Raw genomic sequence first — 24,871 nt, 5'->3', positions numbered from 1 at the left:
AAGGGGGGGATTCTGAAATGTGCTGGTCTCAAATACAATAAGGCAACACTTTGAGGAATTCTTCTCTCTTGGTTTTGTGCACCATAGACCTAGCCAGAGCATATTCTGTAAACAGTGTAAACTTTTCTATGTCCAGTGTGGCAACTGTTGTGTGGCTATAACACTGTCGATCGTGTGAATCGTTTCCACCTGATTGGCCCTAAGATTGCATTATTCATATGAGCTACACCAGGGCAGAAGGTAGATATGTATCTGCCGGTAGATCTCTGAGTGATTTGCAGTAGACAAGCAAGGATTCCTTTCTCTCAGTTATTCAATAGCAGCAATAAAATGACACACCCACATTCCCACCCTAAATTGTACTGCTAATGTGAAGAACGCTTCGGGTAACCAGGAGTAGACTTTTGTGCATAAGGACTGTGAACTCCATTAAGTTTTGGCACTCAAAACAAATTCCTGGGCAACTTCTTATCTGTAATTCAGGGATGAGCAACTTGTGGCCCTCCAGATATATTGGCCTACATCTCCCATGATGCCTCACTACTGGATATGCAGACTAGGGCTGATGGGAGTTGTAGGCTAAAACACTTGGAAGGCCACAAGTTGCCCGCCCATGAATTACAGTTAAAGAAGTTGCCCAGGATTTTTTTTTAGTACCAAAACTTAATGGTTGGTCTTATGGATGGGGATCTCAGGGTTCCAGTAAAAAACAAAGTAGATCCTGCAAGCCTGAGCTATGCAATGCACTGGATCCTAGCTTGTGGAAGTGGGTCCAACCCTGCTTGGTGTGTATGGTGTCAGGCCTTTGGGTGTGTGAGACATTTGGTGGCTGGAGATCAAGTAGGGAATATTTACATACACAGCATTAGTAGTAATATTGGCTTTCGCTATTCTTAATTAACATATTACAGTTGTTGAGTTTCCAGGATAATTCAGGATCCTAGCCTAGCCTGTCCTGTCCAAATAAGTAAGTTAAGTAAATAACAAGAAAAGAATGGTGAAAGTGTAAGAAAGTCAGAGTTACCAAGAGATAGCAGATGTTTCAACAATGCTAATCCCCTGGTTTGCAATATCACTTACCCACCATGCCACCAGTTTCCAGATCCTCCTCCCAGATGGTTTGATTGCCCCCGGTACGGTGTAGTTTTACAAACCGGACTCGATACTCCTTGCCTGGCTGCAGACCCTGGATGCTGTATGAACCCTGGCGGGAACTGGCCGTCCCGACATCATGCCACCCTTCATCTTTATCTGCATGGAATATAGGAAGAGATGGGGGAGAGACCATGCTGTATCTTCAATTCTCTTCACAGCTGGGTTCGAACTGCTGATGTAGCCCGGACACAATGGAGTCCAAAGAGATTTGTATATTGCCTCTCCTTTCTTTAAAACGTTTATATAAACATTGTTATCTAGTTGGAACTTTAAGGACGAGATATACCGTCCCCTCAATTATTGCTTTAAGACAGAGGTGGGCAACTCGTTGCCTTCTAGGTGTTGTTGGCCTACAACTCCCATGATCTCTCACCACTGGCCATGCTGGCGAGGGCTGATGGAGTTGCAAGGTAAAACATCTGGAGGGCCACAAGTTTCCCACCCCTCCTCTAAAGAATAGTCAGTCTAATCTGATCTCATGTGCTCAAATGGGCTTAACAATGCATTTGCTGCTGGCTTTGTGATTTTTCGTGTGTGTGTTTTTGTAATGTTTATTTCCTTGAAGTGCAATTCCTGGTTCTGTACATTCGTTAATAAGTCTTGTGTGTTGTAACCTGGGGGATTCTAACTACTCGTGTGTGTGTGTGTGTGTGTGTGTTCCACCATTTTTCCTCCAAGGAATTCAGTGAACAGCAGAATTGATGGGATGTGTGTTTGTTTTCTCCATTTTATCCTATGAGGGTGGTGGTGGGGTAATGGAACCACAGAGCAGGGAGGGGTAAGGGAACCATGAAGTGTGCAAACACCCTCCCCGCATGACCACCACGGTTCCCTTACCCATCCCTCCTCTACTGTTATCTCATCCTCCTCCCATCACTGAAGCCGCATATCCCAGCAGGCGCCAAAACAGGAATGGGGTCATGCCAACTGTTCCAGCCATCGCTATGCAGTCATGACCATAGAGTTCAGCTGCGTAGGCTGGAGCGTTCAGGAACTCTAGGTGGCTATCTCTATGGTCGCCAGAAGTTATCCAGGGATTTGCAGGATTTATTCACGCAGTACTTATCGAACAACATGGCAAGCCACCCTGGGGCCTGTTACCTCCACTGCAGACGCACGGCGAGTGAACCCAGCCAGTGACTGGCTGTGCTGCCTCTTCTGTAGCAAAGGCTCAGCATTATTTAGATGCTGGTGAGGTTGGGGCTGTAGAGTACCTCTATGAAATGGGGTTTTCAGGAAGGGCAGGATTCAGAAACAATCAGCAAAATTAGGTTTCTGGAGCAGTAATGGATCAGCACCACAGAAGGCTCCGAGTGATTCTGTGGCTGGAAATGACACAGGCTTCTCTATATGTTGCTCCAACAAAAATCAGAGCAAGACTGAGGCTTAAGTAGGAAGTTAGCAGCCTCTAGGCTGGTTAACTCTGCCTCTACCATGACTGAGGTGTTGACCTTCAAAGCATTCCTGATCATTGGCCACGCTGATTCAGGCTGATGGCAGTTGAAGTCACAATTATCTGGAGGGCAGCACGTTGGGGAAAGCTGCTCAGCTCTATCCCCTCACTGTCAGCAGAATACACATCCGTGAATTCTGCTGTTCACCGAACCTTCACCAAATATTTGGTGATTCAGTGTGAACATTCGAGTTCAGTTTTCATTTTGAGGGGGTGACGATTTATGCCATTTGATATCTGATAACCTAACAAGATGGGATCAAAAGACTGTCCAAAAGTTTCCATATTTTAGAGGTCAAATAATGAATTCATAACCCAAAAGTTGGAAGCTGGGTTGGGAAGTTCTGTGCCAGGGGCTGGGGAACATGTGGCCTCTCAGATGTTCTTTAGACTGCTATTCCTATTATCCCTCACCATTGACTCTGCTGGCTAGGACTGATGGGAGTTGTAGTCATAGAATCATAGAATAGTAGAGTTGGAAGGGGCCTATAAGGCCATTGAGTCCAACCCCCTGCTCAATGCAGGAATCCACCTTAAAGCATACCTGACACATTATTGTCCAGCTGCCTCTTGAAGGCCTCTAGTGTGGGAGAGCCCATGACCTCCCTGGGTCATTGGTTCCACTGTCGTACTGCTCTAAGAGTGAGGATTTTTTTCCTGATGTCCAGCCAGGCATCTGGACAACCACATCTCCCCCCATTCTATGCTCGTCTTACTTTAAATTCCACTTTATCAATAAATGCCTGAGCCTGCCTCTGTCTGCTAGGGGACAGGAACACTTCCATCAACATAGCCTATTCCTTGTTGTATGCACAAGTTAACGTCCGTTCACACGGTTGAGTGCATGGCTCAGCCATGGATTCATAAAAGGAGCACCCCAACCCCACTTCCTCGCTCTTACCAGTCTTGCTCAGAATGCAGACAATAAACTCCTCGTCTCGCTGGTTCTCAAGTGAGTTCCACAAGATGGTGGTGGAATTCTCCCCTATTTGGCCCAAAGTGATGTTCCCAAAGGACAGGTACACTGGGCATAAAGGCAGGAAGAAAATGAGGATGGGGGAAGTGTGGGAGACGGAAAGGTATTTATTAACATTTTAACATTGGCCCCTCAAGAATCTACGATACAAGCACCACCCGGTGCTCCATAGGGAACAGCAACATAATCCAGACAACACCAAAAATCCCGCAGCACATCTGAAGAGGTTACCTATGATTCCACATGCCCATTGACTTTCTGCCCATATTCCTGAAATTCTGCAAGCAGAAAACCAGATAAATCTGGTATGTGGCATAGACCTTGGATTTCTGAACATCATAGGCCTTAAAAGAAGAAGAAGAGGCAAACAGAAGTTCAAGCAATGCTTTGTCTTCTTTTCCAAGAGTGGTGGATACTTTTGCCCAGGTCCCCCAATGGGGACCTTCTGAGAGCTAGGATGGATACGGCGCATAGCTTCCATGTGCGAGGGCAAGAACATTACTTCCAGATTGGTGGCACCACTCACCTGGTTGTGCTTTTTATATTGTATTTTGTATTTGTGTTTTTAAATTGTTGGTTGTTTTATTATGGTTTTAATTTTTGTGAACCGCCCAGAGAGCTTCGGCTATTGGGCGGTATAGAAATGAAATAAATAAAAATAAATAAATAAATTTAGAAATGGTCGTATCTCACAGGATACACTCCTGAATCCATGGGGAATTTTAAAAAGAGGTACAGACACACCATGACCAAAAGAACAAATATAGCAAGGCTTATTTGGAGTTCAGGACCACCAGCAAGCACACTTCAACTTCTCAGAAACCAAGGCCTGATCAACACCAAGCAGGATATTGCACTATGAAAGCGGTATATAAAAGGCAGGAGCCACACAACTGATTTATAGCAGTGTTGAAGTGCATGGACAACTCTTGGGGCCCATTGACACAGACCATAGACTACTTTCATACCGCTATATCCTGCTTTGTGTGGCTCCTGCCTTTTATATACCACTTTCATAGTGCAATATCCTGTTTGGTGTAGATTAGGCCCAAAACAGCTCTTCTCATAAAATTAAAAGAATGAATGCTTTTACAACAGGGGTGCCAAAACCTTTCAAACTGAAGGCTGAATTCAATTTTGGAGAAGCTTTGGGGTGGAGTGTGGACATTCCAGTAGGGGCTGGAGTCTGTAGGCAAAAGAGGCAGGGCAAAGGTTTCAAGCATATCAGCATATTTTAGCTTAAGGCTTTGACTGCCAGTCACTAAGTCTTAGCAGGGGCATTTCAATGTGAATCACCCCTTTTCTCTTTCTGCCACTCCCCCCACCCCTCTCTCCAGCCCCCTTTCTCTCTCCCTGTTTTTGCCAATTCCCCTTTCTCTTGCAGACCTCTGCATCACCGCCTGTACAGTTCCGGCAGGTCCCCCAACCCTCCAGAGCAGCTATACAGGGGGCACTGGAGGAAGTAGAAATCAGCAGAAATCACTGTTCCTCCTTCCTCCACCAGGCGTATCAAGGGAGTGGAGTTCTGGTCACAAATGGAATTCTGGGTCCCATTATATTTGAAGGCCATACCATCTACGGCTAGGATCTAGAGCTACAGCAAGCATTTTGGCATGCCCAGAAGGGCTTTTATTGTTTTGCTTTAAACAAAAGATTTCCACCCATCCTGCTTGAGAAACGTGATCCCAAAGGCCCCCATGGGTGCACAGAAGTACCTGCACGGTTCTTAAACCAGTTAAATAAGGGTGGTGCAACTGCACCAAAGGAGAGGCCAACTTGAGTATTAAGCTGGCATTGACCTCCCGGCTGCCAGGGAAGGGACAGATTGCGCTTCCCAGAGATCCAAACTGATGACATGCAGAGAGCTTTTGAAACTGGGCCGAGAGCCATAGGTGACCCTGGGACTGCAATTTCCCCACTCCTGCTGTAGATCAACAGGCTTGTTTGTTTTTCTCCCAAGGTTCCTGACTTCTGGGGACATCTCCCATATCGAGGATTCTGGGGCATGTTCAAGGTGGATGTAAATTGATTTCACACGGGGCATTGGCTGGCTCTGCTTGGCCTCTCAACCTCTGTGAGCTGAGAATTCAGCTTAGAATACACCCAGTCCGGACACATTTGCACAGTGCAGGGGAAGATTGGTAATAGCAAGCCAGTTGTCTTTCAGAAAAGCTTGTCTGCTATTCCTGATCTTCCCTGAGAAGCTTTCAGGTTTTGAAAAGCAGCAAAGATGCTTCCAGATGGAAGGCCCCTACTGCAACCAATCAAAAGTCATTGTATTGTGATTCTGTCTTTCCCTCCTTAATGGATTTTCTGTGGTAATAAAAGAGATGGAAGAAATGGTGGGGAAATACTGGAGAATTGCAAACAGAAGATGGCTAAATTCTAGGGCTGTACTCCGCTTCGTTTCGGGTCGGAGAAGCAGAATCGGATCGGGGGTGCTTCGCCTCCCCTTAAGGCGGAGGCGAAGAGGATCGGGGGGCAGCGGAGCATCACAGAGCGGATCGAGATGAAGGCAGATCCTTCGCCTCAATCCGGAGCTCTGAAAGAAAGGTAAGTGGGGGCTTACCTGGTGCTGCCGCAGTCCATGTGACGACAGCGGCAGAGCCAGGTAAGGGGGCAGAGGGGAGGGGGGCTTACCTGCCTCTGTCACGGTCCAGTGGCGGCTTCAACTGAGGCTCAAAGCGGAAGGGCAGGCCGCTGCTGGAACGCGATGGATGTAGGTAAGGGGGAGGAGGGGGGCCTTACCTGGCGCTGCCACTGCCATCATAGTCCGTGCGGTGGCAACGGTGGACCCAGGTAAGGGGGCAGGGGGTAAGGGTCTTACCTGCGTTCATCCGCGGTCCGGCAGCAGCTTCAACTGAGCCTGAGGACTCAAACCAGAAGACCAGGTTGCAGCTGCAGCCTGGTCTTCCTGTTTGAGTCCTCAAGCTCAGTTGAAGCAGCCGCCGGACCGCGGACAGACGCAGGTAAGGGGGGAGGAGGGAGGGGGCCTTACCTGCTGCTGCTGCTGCAGAGCTCGGATTCGGATCCAGAGCTCTGTAGCGGAGCAGAGCGGAGGCGGATCGATGTGGGGTGGAGCAGGCCCGATCCGCAGTTTGCGGAGCGGGAGGTCTGTTCACAGCCCTACTAAATTCCACGAAAGAGGCAGAGTGACTGGACAATAAAGGCCTCATCTGGAAGCACCCAGAATTATCTATGCCCAAGACAAAATTATGATAACTGCTGTTTCTATATTTTTAAGAAGGAATCTCCCTTGCTTCTTTATTTATTTAATTAAATTATTTCTTGGCCGCCATTCAGGGCAGAAGCTCTCCCAAGTTGGCTTACAATGACAAAACACATAAAAACGGTAAGATATTCAAAGCAATAAAAACACAAACAGTAAAAACAGCAATATAAATCCAATATGCTTACTCCAACACATTTCTTCATGTTTGGAGGCCCAAGACTCAATGCTTCTCTCATCACCATCAAGACTTTAACTGCAGAGAGGTGTCACTGAGCTGCCTTTTCAAACACGTTTTTCTTTTAAAACATGTCTCCCTGCCCTCTTTGTTTTAACATCCCCTCTGAAAAATGTGAAAACTTACAAGCAACGGCCTTAGCTAGACCTAAGCATTATCCCAGGCAAATGGACGGGTCATCCCTGCCTGCTCCTGGGATCCCCTGTGTGTCTTTTGGATGCACAGGGATGATCCTGGGATATAGGCCTGGTCTAGCCATGGCCTTAGACTACACATTATAGAGCAACATATTGTTTGCTGCTGGGTTTTGGGGGTGTTTTTATACCTGTCTTGGATTCCCCCCCCCCCAATGGTCCACCCTGGCTTGTTGCTGATCCACTAAAACAGAAGTTCATCCATTTAAAAGAGACCATCCTATCTATTCAGCGGTCCTCGTGGGAGGATGTATTTGTGCAAGGGATCACTTACCTGCGTCACGTATCGCATGCTCATCCAGGACAAAGGGCTCCCCCGCCCCCTCTTTGGTTACTGCCCACAAGTAGAACTTGTAGGGAGTATAGGGGTCAAGGTTGCTGACGTTGACTCTGAGCTGGTTGGATGGGATGACAATGTCGTTGCTGTTTAAGCCCACTTCTGTCTGGTTGACTGTCTGGTTGGCTGCGGACAAGAGGGCAGAGAGTGTAGTGCAATCATGGTTCAGCTCCTTGGTACAATGCAAATTCTGTTGCCTTGTAGCAGACCATATTTGCCATCAGATCGGAAAGAATGTGTGTCTTGTTTTAATGACAAATCATGCTCTTCTGGGGCATTCCACTACAACATCAAAATGTAATCTTTCATATTTGGGGCCCTGATCTGCAAAAGCAGACGTGTATTTTTACTGGGGTCGACTTTCTGGCTTGTTGGTTTGCATGGGAATTCAGATCCTAGCATTATTGTGCCCTTTCTTTAAAGACTTTCTTTATTTTTTTTATATATGCACATAAATTTGTCCACATCCATCCCACACCCTATTCAATAATAATAATAATAATAATAATAATAATAATAATAATAATAATAATAATAATATTATCATCTACCACAAACTCACCTGGCTCATATGTCAACCTGTATGTCAGTAATTTCCCATTGGGGAATTTGGGGGGCTTCCATTCCAGGGCCAATTCCCTCGATGAAAGGAAGTCCAAGTGAAAGGATTCTGGAGGGCTAGGAACTACGGAAGGAGGCAGAGAGAGAGAGAGAGAGAGAGAGATGGAAAGTGAAGGAAACAAGGTACCTGTACAGGAAGAAGTGGGTGTTTCAGATGGTGGGGAGAAACTCTTCCATCAAAGAGATTTCTTTGGACTAAACGTTGGAGGTGAGCAGGGTAAGGCAGCCAGGTTTCTGTGTGCTCCGAGCAGAGCCCTACTGTAGGGACTATACCCCTGGTAGTAAGAGGCCCTAAGTAGCATCTCTCCCACCAGGGCAACAGACCAGCTTGTCCCCCCAGGAAGGGAGTACCACTCATGCAGCCCTTTGTCCACTTCTCCCTGCTGGTCTCCTTAGTGCTGGAACAGGAGTAGGAAAGATTGATTAGAGCTCCTGGTAGAAGGGAATCAGCCTAGGGGGGTTGCTTCCTGGAAGCAATGGTGCAAAACATGCAGGCCAGGCACCAGCAAGCCCCTCTCCCACTTAGGAGTGGACCACCAGGATGATCACTTTCATGGTCCTGAGGCCACCCAGTCCCTGGTCTTGAACACCACGGTAGGAGAGCAGGGCAGAGGCAACATCAAGCATAGATCGGGTCCAGGGTTTGGATTGGAGGTCCAAACCCTGGGAGACCCAAGCAGGTGCCTGACTTTGTGGGTGAGTTCTGAGTTCACACTCTGGCTTTCAGGTTCTTGTACCTTGAAAGAGAAGGCTGTCTCCTCTTGGTGACAGGGTGGCTCGCCTCCACCAAGACGCCCTTAGCCTCCCTTCCACTTCCAAATCCCCCATCCCAAGCCATAGACTTTTGCCTTCAGAGATGGATTTATGTTCTTGGGCAACTGAGAGACGATCAAAAAGATGAAGCTAACTAAGAGACCAAAGGGACCCGGATGTAGGAGCAGCTGCAGAGTTGAGCTTGGATGTAGGAAATCCAGGTTCAACACTCAACTCTGAAAATTCACTGGATGACCTTGAGCAAGTCATTATCTGTCAGCATAGTCAACCACAAAGGGTTATTGTGAGGATGAAATGAGATTCCCTTATATTATATTTACATTACCTTCCCAAAAATATTCATTCACTGCCCTCTTTTCCTTATTTTTAAGTATCAGGTGAAAGTTTTATTCTCCCAAGCTTTAGTGGGATATAAGCATGGACCTTTTTTAAAAAAAAATTCTAGACATACCGTATATTAAATGATGCTGATTTTAGTTTATTTTAACTTCCATTCTTGCATGGTTTTAGTTTTCATAGGTAAACTGACTTGGAGCCTTAATTCAATTTAATAAGGCATAATAAGGTCTCCATATGTGTGTATCCATATCTACATAAACAACAAGGAATTTCAAAATATATTTAACGCTGGATGTTTCATCCTCTATCAATAGTTTTGAACTTAAATGGATATCAAGGGTCAAAATTTTGGGAGTTGCAGTCTAACACATCTGGAGAGGACCTGGGTGGGTGTGTCTACATGATGCCACTTTGGAAGAGGATCAGCTCAAAAGCCCTCAGCATCATTGCTGCGAGACAAAATCAATAAAGCTAGACAGGGCAGGAGGGAGCAAGGGCTATCCGGCTGAAAAAGCATGCGGCCTGCCCTGCATTCCAGCACTTACTTATCAACAGCAGCAAAAGACTCAGCTCCATCTTCAGTAGACAACTGGAGATTTTTCGTAACACCCACAGATAACCCGGAGCAAAGGTAAAAGTTGCTGTAAATTGATACTTTGAAAATGTGCAGTTTTGTGTGTGTGTGTATGTGTGTGTGTGTGTGTGTAGTAGTAAATCCTGATGTGGCTGCGAATTGGCGACCGCGTCATTTGAACAGTGCAGCACCACTGTGCAGCCACTACGGGGTTAATAGCGCATGCAGACACACACACACACACACAAACAGAGGTTGGGGAAGGCTGGCTCACACTCCTCTGTGACTATTTTACTCGAATACGCTACTGTATTTCTTCAATTCTAAGATGCCATCGATTGTAAGACGCACACTAATTTCAGTACCACCAACAGAAAAAAAGCTTTGATTCCAAGAAATAATAAACGCACCTGCGATTCTAAGACGCACCCCGTTTTTAGAGATGTTTATATGGGGAAAAAAGTGTGTCTTAGAATCGAAGAAATACGGTAGTTATGGGTGGAATGCACTCACAAACGGATGGACGTCCTTGGCTAGACATTACCCAGTAGACCCAATTCTTTTATATCAGAGGATTTTTTATCAGAAACTTCCTGACTAATAATAATGGTGATGATGATACTTACTTATTTTACCCTGAGAATTATGTTATTTAAAAAGGATGAAAATGAAAAAAGTAATATCATTAATATGCATAAAGCAGATATGATTCAAACGAACAAACCCAAGCCAGGGCTGTCAGGAGACTGAGGTGCATGAAATAAGCTCCTATAGGCAGGAAGAGAAGTTAAGCCGGGGTAAGCAATGTACATTTGGCTGGGGTGGGTGGGGTGGAGATAAAGGTCTGAAAGGTCCGAGGGAGAAGGCCTCCAGGTTCTTACCTCCCTCAGGTGTGTCGAATTCCATGGCCTCGCTGTGGGGCCCCTCCCCCCGCCCATTTTGCACAGACATCTTAACCTGGTAGCGGCTCCAGGGCTTGAAACCCCCCACTATGACTTCAGACAGCTTTCCCTCAATCAGTATTTGCCCATGGTTGTGGGTGTGAAGATGGATTTGCCGACGGCTACGGTCCGACGCTGCTCCCAGCCTGCTGTAATAAACCTGGTGGGAGGGAGAGGGGGGGCGTTATTATCCACAATTCCGTCATCCTGACCTCCATCCATACACTCACAGCTGTTCCATTCCGGCACCCTTTGTGCAAGATGCCTCTGACCATGTGCAGAGTGCCTCACCCCTCCCTCCAAGAACTACTTCTGAGCATGCAAAGATCAGTGTTGCAGCAGAGCCAGGGCTCGCAGGGACGCAGTGCAACACTTTCTGATTAGCCTCAACCCTGATGTCACCTGCCACCCCCCTCGGAATCACCCTTTTCCCTTTGAGCTTAGCTGCAATCCCCACAGTAGCTGGTGGGTGTGTGGGTGGGTGAGAATGAATTTTCCCCAGTGAGAAAATGTACTGTTCCCTCTTGGAATGCAAAGTCTTTTGCAGGGGCTTAATCTTAATGGCCAATTAAGACCCATCAGCTTTACAAAAAGATCCCTGTAGAGATGAAAACTGCAAGAACCAGTTTGTTGATAGGATCACCTGCATTTTGGGGCTCTCCTTGGGGTGTGGCTATGGAGACTGTCATGATGACCATCTACACTTCAGAATTTACCACCCCATCATTGATAAAGAGTGTTTTCTCCTTACTACAGTAAGCATTTTTTTAAAATTCTGCAGAAATCTGTTGCACCAACCAACACTATTGCAATGGCACTGAAGGTTGCTCGTGCTACACGTCAATGGTGTAAGCGGAGCAGTGGCATCGGATATTTCCCACAGAAAGCAGGGAAACAATAACAAAGCCATTAACCCCCCTGCCAAAGGAAGTGAGGCAGGTGGCTACCAGGAGCAGGGCCTTCTCTGCTGTGGCACCCCGGCTGCGGAATGAGCTCCCTAAGGAGGTTCGCTTGGCACCTACATTATAGTCTTTTAGACGCCTTTTTATTCTCCCAGTATTTTAACAGTCCATAAATTAATTTTAACTTTGCTGTTTTAAATTTGTATTTTAAATTTGTATTTTTGCATTGCTGCTGTTTTTATCTTGGTTATGCTTTTATACTGTATTTTATATTATGGTTTTATACTGTTGTTTTACATTTTGAATTGTCTTAATTTTGTAAACTGCCCAGAGAGCTTCAGCTATTGGGCGGTATAGAAATGCAATAAATAAATAAATAAATAAATAAATAAAGCTAACCAGAAGAATGGCATTCTGGCCTGCTAGTGTCTCTACTCCAGGTTTTGCAGAGGTCCCTTAGACTAGTCAGGGATGTGTTTACTCTGAGGTAAAAAAACAACCACCACCCGGCAACAATCAAAATCCTGCACCACACACGTCCACATTCTGCAACCTGTACGTGTTATAATAAGTATGGACTTTTCACAGTTTCTCATGTTTTAGAAAATTTATTCTATAGGGTGGAATTGTAGGGCACCTTGGGAAATTATTTGAAGAGCAGGATATAAATTTATTCTGTAAAGATTAAATAAATAATAAACAAATAGACATTTAGAAGTGCTGCCCTCCTGCTCCTGAGTGGACATGTTCTGCCTTACCCAGAATCCCTTGAGGTGGCCCAACACCTTCTCTTTGTTCAGCAGGATCCAGGAAAGTTTGATGGTGGTGCTGTTCAATACCTCAACCTCCACATTCTCAGGGACGGCCTTAGGGACTGGGGAGGAAGAGAAGAATTCATTGTACTCACAGTGTTAGTAGTCAGAAAGGGGTGAGGCGAGGAGGGAACAGGGAACGAGGCGTTGGGTCTAGCTGCACCGGAAAGGGAGGTAATGCTGACTAAAGAGGTGCCAGACTCTAAAGTCTAAACCACACACACAAATAGAAGTTGTGCTGAAATATAAGGAAGGGGGGAAACCAAAATCCACGGTCAGCCAATACCTTTCTTAGGACCAGCCACTGCCAGCTCCAGGTTTTGGAGGGCCCTTGGGCAAGGCACCTTCAATGGGCTGCTTCCCTCAGTGGGTCCACCTTCTCACTGCCATTATCACCCAGCTGCTCTGGCTCCTCCACTGTCTCATCACTGCTCCCACTTGCTTGCTTGAGAAGCAGACAGAGGCCACAGCCTGATGGGGCTTTATCCCGGGGCGATCCCTGGGATTGTCCCTGTGTGTTCACATGACACACAGGGTATCCCGGGATCAGGGAGGGATGGTCCCTCCCTTGCCCCAGGATATGGCCCTTCACTTTAGGCCCGCTTTTTCCGTGGTCTTGGGATGATCCTGAGACCGTAGAAAGTGGTCATTTTACAAAGCGTTTTTTTACGTACCTAGAGCATCTGGCACAGCTGGCTGGCTGGCTTCAAATTTGAGGGCTAAACGAAAGGCTCAGTGTGTCGATAGCCATAACGTTTTCTTTGATTTTGTGTAAGCCTGTTGGGCCCAATCCACCCAGTCGTTGTTTTCTTTAAATTTGCCCCACCACCACCACCCACGGGAAATTAAGAAAGAAAGAATATTGGTATAAGCCCCCCTACCTGTATGGATCGGGGCCACACATGCTCACACAAATGTTAAGGAAAGGGTTATGATCACCCACATGGCTGCACAATCGATGTAGCGTGCAGCTTCACCCTTGGCCAACATGTTTCATGCCACAATGCACACACCTACTGTATTAATGTCTGCAGGGTGCATGCCTCTCCCTCCTGACTCACCATCCTCTCCTGAGTAGCCGCGAGTGGTGAGAGGTTCAGGTCCTTTTCCAAAGTCATTGTGCGCCTGCACCTTGATCTCATAGGGCGAGAAGACAGGCGTGTCCGTCACCACTACAGGGGGGGCTTCGACCTCTGTCTCGTTCCACTGGACTTGGTTCTCGAGCCGCCACTGCACGTGGTATCTCAGCACTGGGGCGTGCCACTCACTGGGAGCCAAGGGCTGAAAGGGATGTGGCAAGGGAGAGGGGAGGAGAAGAGGAATGAGGAACAGACACGCGCGGCATCAGACTAGCCCTCCTGGGTCGCTTGCAAAAACGCATCTACGTTTGAAAAGGCCCGCACAAAAATACATGCAGATGTTCATGCAGACTAAAAATAAAACAAAATAGCAATCTGGTGCAGAAATAGGATGGAATCAACTTAGCAGTGTAAGGAGAATGGAGCGAAATTGAGGTTGAGGGAGTCATCCATGCCTAATACACACGCATCTCAACACACAGGGATGGAAAGGTTTAAATCTCCCCTGCCTGCTGAGATCAGGAGATGGGACAGTGTGTGTAGGTGTGTGAATTCAGAATAGCAATGATAAAACAGCGGTATCATTAGGATTGCTAGGGGAATGGAGAAGCTTAAACCTCACCCTTCTCCCAACAATCCTAACACAAATTGCTGTAGCAGCAGGGAAATAGCAATCTCTTCCCCACCAACCAGCTGATGGCTCATCACCTGGAGGGCAGCAGGGCAAAGCAGGTGGGATTCTGCAGGCTGCAAAGAGAGTAGTGAAGACCTGCAGGTTGCTATTATGTGATCTAGTCCAGGGGTGGGCACAAAGCAGGTCTCCAGATGTTCTGGACTTCAACACCCAGCCTGCAGATTATGGGAAGGCCAGCAAAAGAGGCGAGTCTTCAGGGCCTTCCTGAAGATCTGCAAAGGAGAAGTTTCATGGACCCCTGATGAGTCCAGAGTTGCGGAGCCACCACTGAAAAGGCCGTTTCCCTTGTACTCACAAGCCTAACCGCCTTGGCGGAGGGCAAGTGCAAAGGGCCTCTGTTGATGACCTGAAGGTGCAGGCAGGCTGGTACAGGAGAAGGTGGTCCTTCAAGTAATATGTGCCCAAACCATTTAAGGCTTTACAGGTTAAAACCAGGACTTTAAATTGTATTGTGTATTACATCAGTTGTGATGGACAAAATTAACATTTCTCTTCTTCCTCCGCCCCCACAATCCAGCGCCATTTCTACAACTGCTGCTACATTCCTGATACGTTACAGCAAAAACAAGTTTGCCACCTGTTTTTTTTAAAAAAAGAAATATTATGAACATGTAGTTTTGCATTTTAAGCTTCTAGCAACATCATGACTACCAGAACACAAAGGATGCTGTGCTGACCAGCAACCGTTCCTATGGGCCCTGGCATGTCCATGCCAGCTCAGGTGCTGACACCAGGCCTGGCTGCCACTACTAGGGTGACCATATGAAAAGGAGGACAGGGCTCCTGTATCTTTAAGTTGCATAGAAAAGGGAATTTCTGCTGGTGTCATTTGTATATATGGAGCACCTGGTGAAATTTCCTCTTCATCACAACAGTTAAAGCTGCAGGTGCCCTGCCCTCTTTTAAATTTGGTCACTCTAGTATAGTTCCTGCAGCTTTAACTGTTGTGATGAAGAGGGAATTTCACCAGGTTCTCCATATATACAAATGACACCTGCTGAAATGCAACCATTAAAGATACAGGAGCCCTGTCCTCCTTTTCATATGGTCACCCTAGCCACTACCTCATCATCTGTTGCTGTCTGGGCAGTCATTGGGACGGGGGCTGTGCTGCAGGGCTCTGGACTTCTGCCCCCAAGGTTCATCCCTACCTGCACCACTGACCTGACCTCCCACTTGCTAAATTCGAAGGTAAATGCTTACTCTCTGGGTTGTAACCCTGGAGAGAGAGGAGGTATTGTACTCCCCCCTTGTTAAAGGGCAACAGGAGCACTTATGCCATGAGAAAGCACTGGTCTGAGGCCTAGTGATCCAGACACTAGAGACCTGTCTCGACATCCCATGATGCAGCGGGAGAGAAGGCAGTCATGCCCGGCTCTGAAAGTGGGGACATGGGCAAAGGAAAAAAGGTTGAAGCGTCACAGGCCCTGCAATTCCCTAAGGTTCCAGCAGGGGGAGGCACTGACTCAGAAGACCAGGAGAAAGGAGAAAGCAAGCGAAGGTCCCCAAAAGGCTCTTCCAAAGCCCCAGAGCTTGGCACAGTGAAGAGGGCTGCCCCCTTTCTTCACTGCCTTCAAACACCACCTAAAGCAAAAATTAAACTGGCGAAGCTTTTTCAAGGCAAACGCAAAACATTTGACGGGGAAGCATATCTCCCAAGGAACAGACGGCCCAAATGCTTTGTTGTTAAGTGTTCCAAGGGTAAGGAACATTTCGTCAGAGGCAATATTTACTTTTTGTCTTCTCTATAAGACACTTCCTTGTCTTCTGAATGATCAAACGGGTGTGCGTGCATCTACTCCTAACCCCCTGAGGGAAATTCCAGAAACAGAGGCATCTCAAGTTATTAGATCTCAGCCGGTAGACTTGTGCTCTGGCTGCCACCAGTGGAATCAAAACAAATGAGGAATTTCTAGTTAAATGCTTCGGTTCATTTAACCTCCCCCTCGTGTGATTAAGGATTCTTCAGTGTCTCTGGCTTACTCCCCTAGCTTTCATTTCCCAATTTTACCATGGTTCAAAAGAACCCCAACCCTGGGTGGAAACAAAAGCAATGAAGGAGGCCTTTCCACAACGACTACCACCAGCACCCGCAAGACAAGGGCACTTCTCATCCAGGAGACAAAAAGTGACTACCACTTCCGACAAAGAAATCTTATACTTGAAATGCACTGGGTGTAGCAGAAAATGTGAATGATTTTTGAAAATAAACCATACTATCTCTTTCAGCCAAGTCCATCCAGCGTGCATTGAGGATGCTGTTAAAGCAGGGCCAGTATTATTATTTTGAAGGTGTTCATCCTATGAAGAATAATTTAATGTGAACCTGTCCTTTTATAGATAGTCCAAATGCCAAACTACGTCTGCCAAGCCTCTTAGACCGAAACCACGGAACTGGAGAATCTTTCTTTTGCGTTGCCACTGTCACATTTCCCCCCCTCCACCACCACATTTCTGTTGTTCCAAGTGGTGGCTGGTACCCAAATCTAGTCACTGTTTCTGGCTTCACCCCCTCTGCAAGGGAGCCACTCTGCCCTCCTCCACCAGACTAGAGATGGGTGCCATGGCTTTCAATCAGATCCTTGTGCACCAATCACCTGGTTGTAGGGTGGCCACCGTTTCTTTTTTGAAAACCATTAAGAAGCATGTAACAGGTAAACATTCAACCGGTGCTTCCTTCCCATTACCGCTTTCAGGTGCTGAAATAAGCTTCTCCTGTCAACATTTTGCCTACCAAGTGTCTCTTAAAAGTAAAGCTGCTTACTAGGTGTTTGCTCTGCTGCCTTGCCAGAGCAGGAGTGGGCAACTTGGGAGGGTCTGGAGCCAAATTCCACAACCTGGAGCCCAGCAGGGAATGCAACACCTTGCCACCACTAAAATTGTCATCGTTGAATTGCTGCCAGATTTCGACAGCAATTCGGTGGTGACGGGAAAAATGATTTTTGATTTAAAACAAAACATGCAAAATAGTGCTCCTGGAAGTCCAGGGCAGTGGGAATCTCTACCTATAAAGCAGAATGTATGTGTGTGCGATGTATGGCCGGAAATGTTTGCCCACTTCCAGATGAGTTCAAAACTTGGAATTTGGTATGCTGATAGGTCTGGCTGTACAATATTTTAGAAAAATCTAAAAACACAGTATTTGGGGTTTTAAGTATTTTTAAAGAATTGTCAAGAAATACTTTTGTAAGCCGCCGTGAGAGCCTTTTTTGGCTGAATGGCGGCATAAAAATTCTTAAATAAAGAAAGAAAGAAAGAAAGAATTTAATAAAAACCAAGGCTTACGCCTACAACTCCCAGCATGCCTTGGGCAGGAGGCCAGACTTACTGGCCCTTGGCAGTCATTGTGAGTGCATAGGCGGGTTACCGCTGCATATCTTTTACAACCCTGACTCCTAAGGTTGGTCTCGAGCAGTCAACCCAATTCCACATAAAAGGAAAGAACCCATATAAATGGGCTGCCTCCATTTGCGGTGCCTCTTCCCGCCCTCTGCATGGTTTTAAAATTGTAACTAGATAAAACAGCATGACTTTGAGGGGCCAAACATGCTCAAAGGCCAGATATCGTTTTCTCAGAATCCGGGGGAAGCAAGCGCACAGCCTTCACCCTTAAGAGGGAGGGAGAGAGGCACTCTGCGCATGCCCAGAAACAGACGTGGTGAAGGTGGGGAAGTGCCCGGCCCAGCCCCAGCCCTTCAGTCCAGGCTCCTTATGGAGCACTTGGTGAGTGAGAAGAACAGGCCGAGGCAGTCCCAGCAGGATTGGATGGAACTGGATCCATGGACAGCCGTTTATTTATTTATTTATTTATTTAATTGCATTTATATACCGCCCCATAGCCGAAGCTCTCTGGGCGGTTTACAACAGTTAAAAACAGTAAACATTAAAAACAAATATACAAAGTTTAAAAACATAAAAAGCATAAAAACAACAGTATCCTTATAAAAACAGCTATTCTGGGGTCCGTTAAAAACAAACAAACTAACTCAGCATATGTTGTTAAATACTGTTAAATGCCTGGGAGAAGAGAAAGGTCGTTTACCTCCCCTCCTTGGCAATGCTACTCTTTGATGCTCTATTGAGGATGCAGACATCTGCAGACTGCCAAAGGCATGCTGGGAGATGTAGTACTGGCATGTAGACTGGCTGATTTTAAATAAAGTATGGGTGAGCAAACTAGGTCACTATCTCTCAACCCTAATTCAGCTCCCACTTCCCTGACTGTCTTTATTCTCCTTTTCTCCAACTGCCACTAACCCCACCCACCTTTCTATTCTAGCCTCAGCTATCAGTCATTCCTCCATTCACTTTTCTGTTTCAATGGCATAGTCATGCTTTTACATAAAAATTATAAACTTTATTCAGTAATTCCTGTATAGTTAAAACAAGGGGTGGGTGGGGTTAAAAAAATCTCATCAAGTTAAAAGGCCTTGGAAAATAAAAATAACCCAAAAAATTCACTTGGTGCTGGAAAGCCATGAATGCAGTCACTAGGCAAGCCTGCCAGAGAAAAAAACTCTATGCAGGGTGCCACAACTAAGAAGGCCCGCTCTCCAGTTGTCTCCCACCACACCTCAGATGGTGTTCAAAGATTAATATGTTATTCAGGAAGCTGGCTTGCGCATACAATTCCCAACATGCCTTGGATGGGACGGGCTTTGGTGGCCGTCATCTGGAAGGGGCTTGCCATCCTGGGCCTGAAAGGAGAGTGCCTAGGGCCGGCTGCCTCAATCACTAGGCACCATCAGGAGCAGGAGGGTGCAGCTCTGGCCCCGTCGCCAACAGCAATGACTGAGCTAACCATCATCCAGCTGGCTCCCTCATAGCCTACCTACAGGCACCGATAGCACAGTGCAGCGTGGACCGGCTTGGCCAGACATGCCAGCCCTGGTGCTTCAGTACAGCCTCCTGCTGGAGCACTTGGTGGGTGAGAAGCACAGGCTGAGGCAGGTGCAGGCCTTCAACCCGCCTGTCCTTGGAGGCTTCCTAGCGCCTGCCAAGAGCCCTGAGCTCTTGAGTGGGTCATAGAGAGCTGCAGCTTTAAGGCAGCCCTGCATTGGGGGTGAGAGAGAGAGAGAGAGAGAGAGAATTTGTTTTAAAGTTACCTCACAGGCCTAGCACCAGCCTACTTTGTAGGGTTGTCGTGAGGGTGAGAGAGGCAAAAAAGAAACAAATTTAATTCGTTTTAAAGTTAACGCACAGGCCTCGCACTGGCCTCCTACTTTTAGATGATTACCTCACAGACATAAATTTTAGGGGGTCTGAGCAACGCTGGGTATATCAGCTAGTTTACATTAAAACAAGTTGCATGTTACCACGCACCTCATTTTAAAGTGGGAATGTGGCTTCTTTCTCACTGTTGAATTGCTGCTGAAATTTGGCAGCAATTCAGCAGCAGTGATTTTGGCGGGACACACACACAAAAGACAGAGGCAGGTTTGAACTGTGGGCCACATGTCGCCCACTTTTGCTAGAGGAGGTTCCAGAAGAGCACCGAGGACTAAATAAGGGAGCAGGGATTGCTCAGGAAGCACATGCCCTATGACTGCTTCATTCATTCGGTGTTTCTCTTGCTGCTGGATTAAGAACCAGCCAGTCTGCATATTATGCATCATGATACGGCCAACAAAGTGGCAGAATTTTGGGCTGTGCCACTTCAAGCTGCAGGTAGAAAATAGAACATTGGACAGTACTACTTCTTAATGGACCATGACACTTCTGACTTCAGATGGGGGGGGGCATTCATGTTTTTTAGTGGTCCACTATATAAAGCATTCCCTGCATGTAGTAAACTAAAACACCAAGGCAACAATTATGCTACTAAGCTTTTCTAATTAGCACACATGCAGAGATTGATTTTGTTTTATTTTTTAAAACTTGCGGTAGCATAAACGCCAACGCCCCCTCCATGTCATTTTCCGCAAGAATGCCAAAGGCCTACTATCAGCTTTGGCTGATACGCCAGCTGCGCCCCTTCTTAGAGTCAGAAGATCTAAAGACAGTAGTGCACGCGCTGGTAACCTCAAGGCTTGACTTCTGCAATGCGCCGTACATAGGGCTACCATTGTACCTAGTTCAGAAACTTCAACTAGTTCAAAATATGGCAGCCAGGTTGGTCACCAGTACATCTAGGGGTGAGCATATTACCCCAACATTAAAATCACTCCACTGGCTGCCTATTAGTTTCCGGGCAAAGTACAAAGTGTTGGTCATTAGCTTTAAAGCCCTAAATGGTTTGGGTCCTGCAGGATCGCCTTCTCCCATACAATCCGCCCCGCACACTCAGGTCCTCTGGGGAGAACTTACTTCAGTCAGCCAAGACTAGGCTGACATCAGTTTCCCAGAGGACCTTTTCTTCTGTCGCCCCTGGATTATGGAACGGCCTGCCGGAGGAGATTCGCAATATTAACTCCCTCTGTGATTTTAAGACAACTTTGAAGACTAGCCTTTTCCAGCAGGCCTACCCAGATTAATGTAAAATCAAGAATTTTAAAGACGTGTTGATTCCTGCACTAATGTTGTTCCCCACCTCAATCCAAAGGGAGAGGCGGAAAGAAATAATAATAATAATAATAATAATAATAATAATAATAATAATAATAATAATTAAAGTGACCACAGTCTACCATCTTGTTCTGTGTAATGAATAGAACGGCTAGTGGAGGCTGGTGACTTGTATGTCAGTGGGGCAGTGAATCCGCTCTGGGTTTCCACTGAACTAGTCAGAACTCTAAAAGTGTTATCCATGATGCTGAACCCATTTGGGGGATAGGGTTTGGCACTTTGGATAGCCCCTTTAGAGTTCAGCCTGGTTGTGACAGAACCCAGAGCGGATTCACCATCCCACTGTCATAGCAGCCACCAGCCTCTACTGAGAACGGTGCTAATGTGAGGTTACCTCAGTGTCCCAAACACAAGTAATGTCAAGAAAGATGCTTCCTCTGACTGCAACCATATTAAAAGGGAACGTGAAATCGCATGATAACTTTCCTTCTGGACAAGAATGAATTGTGAAGGGCAGCTGATGCCAGGCCAGCTGGGGCAGCAGAGACCGTCTCCTTCGCCTCCTGCATTTTGGCAAGACTGATCTAGCTGAACTTGGTATAAGCCTCCCTGAACGGAAACGTCTGGCACCAGCTCTCTCCTGGGAAGGCTGCCCAAATTTCCCCTCATTATGGCGAGCACAAGCATTTGGGGGACAGTGCCGGAAGACAAACACATTGCAGGATGAACGCACCGCTGCCGCCTCTCCGCTTTGGAATGCAAACAAGACCACAAACCCAAACACAGGGAAGATCATAAAAGACAGTCTGATCACGAGCTGCCTCAACAGAAGGACAACGCAACACGCTGACATGGTACAACACACACTTTCCTCCCACCCGTAGGCCAAGAGGCCACTCAGGCGCACACGGCAAGTCTAGCACAAAGAACACAAAAAGACGCAGCCAAACAAACGCAGCCCCTTCCCAGATTAGGCCCTGTAATTTGGGCTGCGGGGTGCTGTGGAAGCCATCCTAGAGGGCTACGGAGCAGCTAGTGTCAGGTGACTCCAACAGATTCGCCAGCTTACATGCTACAGAGGAAAAGGGTAGGTGGTTCCCCCAGAACCAAGCTGATCGTTGAACTGACTGACTTGGGGAGCAGTGTGTGTGTGTGTGTGTGTGTGTGTGGGATATTACTTCCAGAGGCGAAACATAACGATTAAATGGTTAAGACTGTAAACTGGAAAGAGCCCCATTCAAATCTCACCCCAACTCAGCCTGTTTCTCCACCCCTAAAATAAGGGGATAAGAATATTTGGCCTACTTTACATGGTCGTTGGAACGATTATACTGAAATGTAGGCGGAGTGCCCTGAACATTCCAAAGAACATTTTTTGTTCTGTTGGAGTTGGGTTGAATTTGAGCTGTCACCGATTGGTTGGACATTAGATTGCCGTTGCTGGTTTGGGACACTGCGATATGTGAATTTGATGATGATCTGGGTGGGGAGGGGTTGTTTTGTTTGCACACAACTCTGAACTTTTGGGAAAAGTGGCATAAATCCAGTATGCGAATGAATAAATAAATAAATAAATCCCGGTGCGACTTGCATTCAGAGTTTGACATCTGATTAGATTCGCTCCATGGGAGGCATCCATAGGGGACCTGTCGCGCATTGTGTTAGGGTCACCCCATGCTGAGACTGTCCCTTTGTGTTTGGAACCGTTTAGCAGGCACATGGACAGACATCGCGGCGGAGGTGAAACCGCACAGGACTGGGTTTGGGATTCTGGCTGATGCGGACGTTACACACACAGCAAGTGATGGTTCTTGCTCAGTAAGTAATCTGTTATTCATAACTGACTGAGAACATTGCGAAAAAGTGTGTGTGTGTGTGTGTGTGTGTGTTTTAAGTCTGAAATTGCTTGATAGCACCTAGGGGACTTCTGCCAGCCACAGAGCTCTTAAAGAAGCCTTCCCCAACCTGCTGCCCTCCAGATGTGCTGGACTACAATTCCCAGCATCCCCAGCCAGTACAACCAATGGCTCTATCAAGCACTTCACATTCCAAAGCATGGCCTTACTGCCTCTCAGAGCATGCCAGGGCATTGACACTGTGGGAGAGGAGTGGATTGAGGGGACCCATTCCAGTGACGCAAGAGCATTGATATTTTACCATCCAGGTGATGATCATATTGGTGGTTTCATTTCCCTCTCCTTTGACTTCAGTGGGATTCTGCAGAGGGGCTACAAAAGAACGGAGCAGAGTTAGGCTGGCTTCTGTGTCATTATGCAGTTCCTCTAGAGATGTCGGAGAACTCTGCAACAGAATCACAGGCGTTCAGATTTCTATGATTTTGACCTGTGGACCATTTTTTCCTGAGATGCACAGATTTTGTGGACTTGCGGACCGGCTTGTTGTTTTTTACTTTCCAGAATGTTACACAAATGTAGTCATAGAAATATATGGAAAAGAACACACACACCCCAATAGGCTAAAGAATAAAAACGTGCATTTTACAGGGGGGATTTGCACATTTTCACAAAGGGCAAATTTGGGAAACGGGGAAAAAAATCTGATTCCACCAATGGGCGGACAGTGGACCGAAAGGCACCTGGCAATCCTCAAAACACAGACAGAACAAATTTTGCAAAATCAATACAACCTTAAATTCCTCTACAACCCTCTGAAGTTTAGGATCCTGACTCCCATTTTACAGGCAACCCGTGAGGGTCACGAGAGAACTGGGGCTCGAACTCAGGCCTCCCCTGTGCACACTCAACATGCGACACCAGGGTAGCTCAAATTCCACATCAAGGAAAGTTGGACTGTACAACTAGTATAACTCAGCAAACTGTGCCCATCTTTCCTTCATTTGTGTCGGCTCATCCTGCTTCTGCTCAGCAGGCAGCGGGCAATACACTTTACAGGAACCTGAATCCCCCATCCTTCAGCTCACTGTGCATTGTATCTTCACAGCCATATAGATTAGCTAGGCACATTGTTGGCTGTTTCCTGTTTTTTAAATGAAAGCTGAGTATTTCAGATATTGGCTCACAGCCAGGTTTAATCATGCTTAAGAATGGGTTCATGGAAATCAATGGGACTTAAATCATGACTAACATGTCCCATTGATTTACGTGGGTTTGCTCCAGGGTTGGCGGACCTCAGGGCCAGGAGCCAAATCCTCGGGTCCCAATCCAGCCCTCTGGGATTCCCCAAATGGCCACCCAGCCTCTTTCTCCCAACCATCCATCTTTGGGTGGATCCTCAGCTTTCGTACATTATCCCCCGTTCTAAACAATTGAAATGCCTCTCACAATGCTTAGCTACTGGCAAGAGCCCTTTAAGCTAAAATATATTGATATTCTTGGGTTTTGGGGGGCCACCTCCTTTGGCCCCTGCCACTGAGAGCTTCTTCGAAATTGAATTTAGCCCTCCAGCTGAAAGAGTTTTCCCCACTCTTTGACTACCCTAAGTATGACTAAATCTGGGTCCAACCCACTGCACCTAAATACCAAATTCTGTGGCTTTTTTGTGCTTGTGTGGAAATATATAACACGAACTCACAGTCCACTCTACTCTTTAGCCTTGCCAGGTTCACTTCCCCGGATTTTCATCTACCACCTAGGTTGGAAATAGAGTTGTACGGATTTTGTAAAATCCATTCAGTTTATGTTTTGCGGATTGTCAGGTGCCTTTTGCTCCGTCGTCTGCTCATTGACAGAATCGGATGTTTCCCAATTTCGCATTTGTGCATATACACACTTGCAAGAATGCGCAAACCCCCCAAAATGCAGAAACCCCCCAAACATGCACAAATCCCCCCAAAATGAGCGTTTACATGCTTTAACCCATAGAGGAAATGCACACTCCCAGCCGTTTTTTAAAATTTATTTCACGTATTCTTCTACGATTAAATTTGCATAAAATTCCAGAAACTAAAACAAAACAAAAAACTGCCTGCAACTCTTTGGATTCTGTGCAACTCGGGAAAAGCCAGTTCACTGTGGAATCCATGGGTCGGATTCATTTATTTGCTGTAAGCTGCCTTGGGAGGACTTTTG

The 24,871-nt window shown here is 46.6% G+C and overlaps 1 protein-coding gene across 3 annotated transcripts in view; it reads right to left on the bottom strand.

Annotated features, from left to right (window-relative positions):
• The window catches only part of L1CAM (L1 cell adhesion molecule), a 116,439-nt gene that overhangs the window by 21,362 nt on the left and 70,206 nt on the right, over positions 1–24,871 (bottom strand). For all 3 annotated transcript variants that reach the window (XM_063119349.1, XM_063119350.1, XM_063119351.1), the window contains 8 exons: positions 22,980–23,050; positions 13,607–13,826; positions 12,492–12,607; positions 10,772–10,991; positions 8,145–8,267; positions 7,520–7,708; positions 3,510–3,632; positions 1,081–1,251 (listed from right to left, as the gene is read on the bottom strand). In XM_063119349.1, the coding sequence (XP_062975419.1) occupies positions 1,081–1,251; positions 3,510–3,632; positions 7,520–7,708; positions 8,145–8,267; positions 10,772–10,991; positions 12,492–12,607; positions 13,607–13,826; positions 22,980–23,050 (1,233 nt within the window). The remainder of the gene's footprint in view (positions 1–1,080; positions 1,252–3,509; positions 3,633–7,519; positions 7,709–8,144; positions 8,268–10,771; positions 10,992–12,491; positions 12,608–13,606; positions 13,827–22,979; positions 23,051–24,871) is intronic.

The sequence above is a fragment of the Elgaria multicarinata genome, chromosome 3, assembly GCF_023053635.1.
Source record: "Elgaria multicarinata webbii isolate HBS135686 ecotype San Diego chromosome 3, rElgMul1.1.pri, whole genome shotgun sequence".
In the NCBI taxonomy this organism is placed as follows: Eukaryota; Metazoa; Chordata; class Lepidosauria; order Squamata; family Anguidae; genus Elgaria; species Elgaria multicarinata.
Note: the sequence above shows the minus strand (reverse complement) of the source record. Positions and strands in the feature narration are given on the sequence as shown.